We start from the raw sequence: 9,286 nt of genomic DNA on the forward strand, positions 1-9,286 counted from the left end.
AATCCTCAGTGTGATAGGACAGGGAAGAAACGACCCTTTTCCACATCAACACAAACTGTATTGTAGGAACATTTGTTTTCCTATGGAGAATTTGTATTGTAGGAACATTTGTTTTCCTATGGAGAATTAAAAGGACATTGGGGTTGATGAATGAACTCGAAGAGTTCCTCTGAAAACCCTGTTGCATTTGGTGATGAGATCATGAAAAAAATAAAATTAGAATATGTTATTTTTTGCATTTCAAAAATATTTTAATAATTTGTTTTGCTTAAAAAAAAAGTAGTTTAAGCCAACTGTATCTAATCTCATTTATTTTTGCACTGGTGGGGGAATTTATTGCTATAGTTTTGAAATCTTACCTTCTAGCACTGACCACACCATTTATATCAGCTCTTTAAGTGCCTAATCTCTCTCTCTCTCTATCTCTGCATCTGACTTGCAGTTCCTTATTTTTAGTACAGACAAAATTGTGTTAAAACTCTACCAGTCTATAATCTCAAAATTCAACCAGTAGACCTGCTTATATTGACACTGGCCTTAAAATAGCTTCTGGGGATGCTTCATTGGGGCTTGGATTTAATATTTTGTAGCAGCAGATGAGACAGTTATTGGTATCATCACTTGGTTCAAGTCTGAAGCTTCAATCTTGCTGAGTCTCTCTCAGTTTTTTCATCCAGAAAACATGAACTTGGTTCTCCTTAAAATCAAAGAAAGCACCTTTATTTCTCCAACCCAGCAACCATATTTTCTTTCTCAGCCACCACCGCAACCAAATCTTGATACCGATGGTTTCAACTTGAACACCAAGGTTAGTCCTAGTCTATTGCTTATCATTATTATTCTAGCTATTATTTTCTTTGTTTCTGGTTTGCTTCACCTCCTAGTGAGATTTCTTTTAAGACCACGTAATAGAGAGTACCCTGATGACTTAGAGAGTGTGACTGCTCTTCAAGGCCAATTGCAGCAACTCTTTCACCTTCACGATGCTGGTGTTGACCAGACATTTATAGATGCTCTCCCTGTGTTCCAATACAAAGCCATTATTGGATTGAAGAACCCTTTTGACTGTGCTGTTTGTTTGTGTGAATTTGAGCCTGAAGATCAGCTAAGGTTGTTGCCAAAATGTAGTCATGCCTTTCACATGGAGTGTATAGACACATGGCTGTTGTCTCACTCCACTTGCCCTCTCTGTAGAGCTTGCTTGCTTTCTGATTTCTCTCCAAACAATACCCGCTCTCCCTTGGTTCTTGTTCTTGAATCTGGAAGTGAGAGCTCAAGAGAGCTTGTTAATGATAGAGAGGCTAATGTTGGCAGAACCAGTTCAGTTTTGACTACACATTCCAATCTGGGCTGTCATGGAGACACTGATTTGGGATCATCGCGTTTGGATATTTCACATAAGTCAAGTGAAAGTTTGACAAAAGATGATTCTGTCCCCAAAATAGTAGTAGATTCAGGGGAGAAGGTTGTTCCTGTTAAGCTAGGGAAGTACAGGAATGTGGATGTTGGTGAAGGGAGTAGCACAAATATTATTGATTCAAGAAGGTGCTATTCTATGGGGTCGTTTGAGTATGTATTGGATGAGAATTCTTCATTGCAAGTACCTATAAGGACTCCAATGAGGAAACAGTCAAGCATGAAGACGACTTTGCCTTTAACACCTGGTCACAAGCTAGCAATGTCTGAATGTGATTGTGAATCAAGAAGAGAATTTGATGGCTTTGAAGGTCTTAAGAGTGTTCAAGTTAATGGGAGTGCTAGTATTGTTGCTAGCAGTGGCAAAACCATTGGTAGAAGCGAAAGAGAGAGCTTTTCTAGATCAAAGATATGGCTCAGAGGGAAAAAGGAGAAGCAGAGTTCAACTGGGGAATCTTCAAGAAGGGCCTTTTCCTTTCGATTTCCAGTGAATAAAAATGTTGTTGCTGATGATGATTTGAAGATGAGGAAGGGGGATAGTGATGTGAGAAGGACTAATTCTGAAATAAGCTTTGGCAGGTGGGAAAATGGAGGTGGTCAATCGGGTGGTAATGTGCTGAATCAGAGTTGTCATAGATTGGAATTGCAAGAAAAAACGCCTTCATTTGCAAGGAGGACTCTGCTTTGGCTTGTGGGGAGACAGAACAAGGTTGTTCACTCATCCTTTACACCTAATGTCTAGCATTCTTTTGTCAACTTTTCCTGGATACTTTTTCCTGGGAAAGTAATCTTCTTTTTCTTCATTGTGCAAGGCATAATTGGAATATCTGTAGCTCGAAAAAGAAAGAAGCAATTATCCAAAAATACAAAATTGATGCAATTACACTGCATTATGCTTTTCTTTTCTTCCTTTTCTTTTCTTCACATTACAGCATTGTAGGTGTGGAGCATAGGTTATTCTTTTATGATTGTCTTCTTTTTGTCCTTTCAAGGTCAAGAATCTCTGCCTTTCCATGGTTTCGCATGCTTAAAATGTAGACTAATTTGAAACTCATTGCTTTATTAATTCGACTTTCAGAATAATAATTTGCGTTGCAAATTGATGAAATCCCAAATGCATAAAGTAAGCATCATGGTAGCTTTTCTTTCAATGGTAGTGTCAGGTAGAAGTTAGCCAGTTGCCATTAGTGTGTATTAATGAGGGCATAGTTACTGAGCTTACAGAAAGAGTTGATCATATTCATCGGGTCTATGAGCATTTGATTGACAATTCTTTGATCGGAGATGCTGGAAGTGATTGAACAGCGGTAAATGCACCAAAATCCATCCACTGAATGGGTTTGTCGATCATTAGTTTGCCAAATTTGGTGTGTTAATTTTTTTACAGAGAAGATTCAAGTGATCACATCAATTTAAATTTTGCTAGATAAATTATTGTTTTCATGTCAGGTTTTCCGAAACATATAGACACAACGAAAATAATAAATTTAAAATTTTTCAGAAATCCCAGTGATTATGTCAGACAAATCTAGAGTTGTTTTAGGGTTTTATGCAAAGATTACATAAAGATTGGATGTTAGTTTTGGCTTTGAATATTTGCTTCAAAGGTTGGATTGTTGCAAATCACAAATCGTCTAATTATCTAGCATCTAAAGGTAATCCATACAAACTACTAGTGAGAAATCTCTTAAATTCTTTTAGGAGAGAGTGATTGTTATACTTTAAAGTGCTATTTTTAATTTTTTTAGATATTTAAGTATTGTACTCTACTTATCTTTTTTATCATCCATAGAAAATAAGAGACATAACTTTCTATTTATAGGGAAACCTAAAAACCTTATAAATAACAAAATATTATTTTGCTTCTTAAATAATATCTTATATTTTATTTTATGCTAATTTTAGAAATTTATTCAATCAAGCCCCTATTTGATTTTTCTAGGTCTAGAATTGTAATTCCCTATATAAATTACACTCGAGTCCTTAATTTTTAAAACTTATTTATAATCAAGTCATACTTGATTAATCATCCTATTTTAATTTTTGACCAATGGTTCTTATGTGTGTGATTCATTAGATTCCCTAATAAATTCGTCTAAATATAAATCATAATCCTAAATAAAATAGGATTAAATAAATTAAATTATTATTAATTTAACAATTGATTGATTTATATTTAAAGATAAAATAAATTGTCTAGTAACCTGTCATGATCCTTTAAATATTAGAAAAGTCATAAGTGATTTGACTTAACCTTTCAGTGACTAGTTTCTTAGTATAATTATTATTCACTGATTAACAATGTTCCAATTAGACATTATAGCACGAAGTGTGTATACTATGTCAAATCATGTTTATTCTTAACATCAAACATCATAGTCATTGATTATTTAAATAAGATTTGAAATTCTTTTTAAATATCATTCCACCTTACTCAATGATTTACAATCAATATTATTTGAGAATAAATTAAACTTTTTTCCTAATTCACCTATGGAGATGAATTCTCTCTTAATTACTTAAATACATTTATATAGTTTATGTTATACATAATATCTTCCTATTTGTTACCCTTGATTAGGACAATGTGTAGCATGATCAAAACATAACACTCCATATATAAGATAACTTAGTGATCTCAAGTCTAAAAATCACTTACACAACCGTTGCGTGAGCCTTTCCATAGACACGAGTGATCTTTTCATATGGAATTCTTATGCGAGTCAATTCAGTAAACATGTCATCTGATAAGCATCTACATATTAGTTCTAGGTATCCGTCATACCTCAACTTATGAGAATAAATGCTTTATTTCACAAAGAAAAGAACATAATATGCACTAGTCTCAGCAGCTCTAATTAATATCTAGTCTTAATAAAGCATTGATTAGGAACATTTTAGAAACAATGCTTTGATGCAATAAGAATATCATAATTATAACAACTTTATAATTTTCTTTACAAAATATTTTTGCCTCAAGAACTTTATTTTTACTCTGAATTCTTTAATCAAATATTTGATGAATATTAAAGATAAATAAACCTTTATTAATAAATTAAATATATTTACATGAACAAAGTCAATGCCACATGTAACCAACTGATTGACTATAGGGCATATACACTAACAATATATCACTTGCACTAAATCTAATCACTTATGTATCAAATATCATACCGCTCTACTTGATGATAATGTTTTTACTAGGACAATGACTTAGTAAGAGGATCTATAAGATTCTCTTCAGTAGGTAATCGTTTTATCTTTATATCTTTCCTTTCTATAATTCTTCAATCAACTGGAATTATCTAAGTTTATTTTTTAGATTATTGATGAGACTTTGGTTCTTTTTTTATTGCAATGACTCCATTGTTAACACAATATAGGACTATTAGATCAACAAAGTTTAGGAACCACAACTAGTTTAATGATGATCTTTTTGATCAAAATATCATCTTTTGTTCCCTCAAACATAGAGGTGTACTTAACTTTAGTTGTAGAATCTATTTGGTCTTTTATTTGGAACTCCTGTAACTTATAGTATTATTATTTAGAGTAAAATATAACAAAACTGAATTTTCTATTTTCAATATCTTATTGAAAACTAGCATCTTAATAACCATGAACTACTAGTTCATCTCCTTCATAGATCAGAAAAACATTCTCAATTCTTCTTAAATATTTAGGAATATTTTTATCTTTCTTCCAGTAACTCTAACTTGAATTAGATTTGTGTCTACTCGTTATGCTCAAAGTATAAGATATATTTGGTCTTGTATATAACATTGCATATATTATGGATCTTATATCTATAATGTATGGAATTATTTCCATCTTATCTCTCTCAACTTGTGGTTTTGGACACATGTCTTTGAAAAGAGTATTATATGCGAAATACATAAGTATTATCTTTTACATATATCTCTATGGATCTTTAATCTCAGTATATAGGTTGTTTCTCTCATGTCCTTAATGAAGAAATTTTTAGCCAACTTAATATTTACTAACTAGAGTAAAGAAATATCATTTCATTTTAAGAATATGTTATTTATATATAATATTAGAAAAACAAATGCACTCTCAATAACCTTTTTATAAACACAAATCTCATCCATATTTTTTATGAAATCAAATTGTTTGATTATCTCATCAAAATGGATATTCTAACTCCTTAAAGCTTGTTTAAGTCCACAAATGAATTTCTATAGCTTGTACACTTGATTGGTAAATTTATTAGATTCAGAACTTTCAAGTTATGTCACATACATATTTTCTTGAAGATTCTCATTTAGGATTATAATTTTGACATCCATTTTTCAAATCTCATGATCATAGCATGTAGCTATAACAAACAAAATCTTTGTGAATTTTAACATAGTTACTGGCAAGAAGATTTTATCAAAGTAAAACCTATTTGTCTTTGTTTGTAACCTTTGGTAACTAGTCTAGCTTTGTACAATTGTACATTGCTTTTCATGTTAGTCTTTCTCTTAAAGACCTACTAACATCCAATGGCTTTTATCCCTTCAAGTGGATCAACCAAGGTCCATACCTGGTTGGTATATATGAAATCCATTTTAGATTTTATGGCTTTAAGTCATTTCTTAGAATCAACATCAGATATTGGTTCTATATTATTGTTAGGCTCATCAAGTATGAACAACTCGTCATTCCTAGCTTTTATGAGAAGTCCCTATTATATTGGTGCATGACGTGTCCTACCAGATCTATAGATTTATTTATGTTTTCTTGAGCTTCAGGCTAAACATCCAATGTTATAACCTCAGGCTTATGTTTTATTTGGATGTCAGTTTATAGTTCTTGAACTTGTTCAAGCTATATTTTCCTCTCACTGCTCTTTTCAAGAATAAATTCTTTCTTTAAAAAGGTAGCATATTTTGAGACAAAACATTATTGCTCAACAAGATTATATGAATGATATCCAACAATTTCTTTTGAATATCCCATAAACTTATATTTATCTGACTTAGCTTCCAGATTTTCAAATACAATATGCTTCATATAAGCTTCACATCTCAAGTATGAATTTTTTTTGGCTTTTTTTGTGTCTCGTATAAAAAATCACGCAATATATATGATATAAATGACTTATCTATTATTAAATAAATAATAAAATTGAATAATATAATTAAATTTTTTTATCTTGATTTCAATCTTATCTAGTTGCAACATGATTCTCCCAAACCATCATTGCAATAGCATTGTCAACTCTATCTCATTCATATTTTTCCTTGTAATTAAAATTTGTACAAGAAAAATTTCATTAATAAGTTAATAAACTAACCGAATTAACATAATAAAAAATATTTAAATTAATACTAACCTTAAACCTTTTGATCCATACATCAATCATAGGTTTCCATTAAGGATTGGAAACTGACTCCATGACAACAATGAAATTTTTATCGATGATTTCATCGCCAATGTTATGGTTCCAGAAGCCTCAATGTTTATAAACCTAAAATTGCATTCGTTAATTGAAATTAATTTTTCAAAAATTATTAACATGTCATGTAAAGGGAAAACAAACTTACATTAAAAGGTCATTCCTCCACTGAGTCTAGTACTTCCGAGTGGATGCTTGTGTCTGTTCCTAGTCGGTACCTAACGACTCATGATCGTCTGAATCGCTGCTAGAAGAACTAGCAGAGATCTTGTCCATACGATGTGTTATTGACTTTTCCATAGGCATCTACACAAATTAAAGGATTAAGGTACCGTAAATCATTTCTATTTTAAAAATAAATTCGGAAGCACCTCCCCAATAAAGAAACTACCCAAAATTTTTAAACCTGCAAATATACAATAATTTAAATTGGATTGCCACAAACCAGTTGATTTTATTTCAATCTAAATCAATCGAAAAATTTCAATTAAGTTAATTTAACTAAATTTCCAATTAACTTTGCTACGACCATTTGCGAAATGATCATAAGAGGTAAATATAAACACATTAAAGGATCTGTAATATCAATATTTCACATTAAAAACTATTCATTTATCCTAACTATTATCTTAGCTATTTTTATTTTTTATTTTATTTATGATGGCTAATATTTTTTGTTTATTTTTAAATAATTTCTTTTCATGAAATTAAAAACTATTTTTTAACACCAACAAATCAATTAGCTAACCATATTAAATTATTAATAACATAAAATTAAAACAAAAAAAAAATCCAACAATCTATATACAATCATTAAATAACAGAAAAGTTAAAAAAATTCCAATAACCTTTATACAATCAGTAAATGATAAAAAAGTTAAAAAATACAACAATCTATATACAATCATTAAATACAGAAAATAAAAAAAACAATTAAAAAATTGCAAAAATCTATATACAATCATTAAAGAATAAAGAAATTAAAAACAATTCCCAATAACATTTATACAATTATTAATAATAGAAAAAAATAAAAATTACCAATAACATTTATGCTATTATTAATAACATAAAAATATAAAAAATGCAAAAACAAAACACAAAAAAAAAAAAAGAATCTTACCTTAATGTTGAGTTTTCCTGAAAAGAGGAAAACAAATTGGAACAAATCATTAAATAACAAGAGAAAAAGAGAAGGAGAAGAGATGAGAAGACATACCTACATGTGGAGGATAAGAGAAGAAAAGAGAATGGGTTGAGGAGAGAAAGACAGAGAATATAAAAAGAAAAATGAAGATTTGGGATGAGGAGAGAGAAAACTGTAGAGGAAGAGAGAATAAGAGATGTGCTCATCGGTTCTGATTTTAAAGATTCTAGTCTTTTAATTTGGGACTTTTTTATTGATGGTAAATTAAATATTAATGTTTTTTAATTTTTTAATCAGTGTATCCATTTGTAAAGTCTAATTGAAAGTTTCAATTTAATCAAAACTATTTAGAAACACGCCAAGTATTACCAATGTCTTTATTGTCAGAAAATTAAAAATTAATATTTTAATTTTTTCATTAGTGTTTTCGAATGTAAAGTCTAATTGAAAATTTTAATTTAATAAAAAATTCTCAGAAACCCGCCATGTATCACCGACATCTTTACTAACGGTAAATTAAATATTAATATTTTTATTTTTTCCATCCGTGTAGCCATTTGTAAATTCTAATTGAAATTTCTAATTTAATCAAAAAATTTCTGAAACATGCTAAGTATTACCGACATCATTATTGTTGGAAAATTAAAAATTAAAATTTTAATATGTTCGTCAGTGTTTTCGTCTATAAAATCTAATTGAAATTTTCAATTTAATCCAAAATTTTTAGAAACCCCTCAACTATCACTGATTACTTTTCAGTCTATCGTTGATTCTATCTACAAAGGATAGTAATAAATAATGCAAGTGATAAATGAATAGTACCTTAGCTCTCAAGAAAATACCGACGGATATTAACTGTCGGTGATCTCGTATGCATTGAACAATGCTAGTGAGAAGGGAACAATTCCAATGCTCTTTGGAATATACCAATAGACTTTAATCATTCGGTGTATCTGTTTGTATTTTACAGGTTTGTCGGTATTTCTATCGATGCAAAACAATTTATGTTGCCAGAATGTATATGTATTTGTTATCTATTCATCGTGCAAATACTTAAAATAACAGCAGCATACACAACACAATAATACTAGTTTTGTATATAATAATAAAATTACATAAAATAAATGTTTCATTATGATTTAATAATAAATTAACACAATTTTCATTAAATTAAAGTTAATTTCCTCCATAAATATTACATTATAGTGACATTACTTGGCGAAAACAAAGATATCGTCGACGTTGCATAATATAGACTTTGTATTAAGTACGACTAAACCATGATGTAGATCTACTCTAATTCTTCTATTAGCAGT

The 9,286-nt window shown here is 29.9% G+C and overlaps 1 protein-coding gene across 1 annotated transcript; it reads left to right on the forward strand.

Moving 5' to 3' along the window:
* The first annotated feature begins 335 nt into the window (after nt 1-335).
* Nucleotides 336-2,306, forward strand: LOC7465990 (RING-H2 finger protein ATL13). Its single transcript, XM_024603360.2, has one exon. The coding sequence runs from the start codon at nt 683-685 to the stop codon at nt 2,156-2,158; it is 1,476 nt and encodes a 491-aa protein (XP_024459128.1). The 5' UTR covers nt 336-682; the 3' UTR covers nt 2,159-2,306.
* Nucleotides 2,307-9,286: the final 6,980 nt, after the last annotated feature.

The sequence above is a fragment of the Populus trichocarpa genome, chromosome 6 (genome assembly GCF_000002775.5).
Source record: "Populus trichocarpa isolate Nisqually-1 chromosome 6, P.trichocarpa_v4.1, whole genome shotgun sequence".
In the NCBI taxonomy this organism is placed as follows: Eukaryota; Viridiplantae; Streptophyta; class Magnoliopsida; order Malpighiales; family Salicaceae; genus Populus; species Populus trichocarpa.

What these genes read in the sequence shown, in the direction of transcription:
- LOC7465990 (XM_024603360.2), top strand. Translation starts at nt 683, where the DNA reads ATGAACTTGGTTCTCCTTAAAATCAAAGAAAGCACCTTTATTTCTCCA.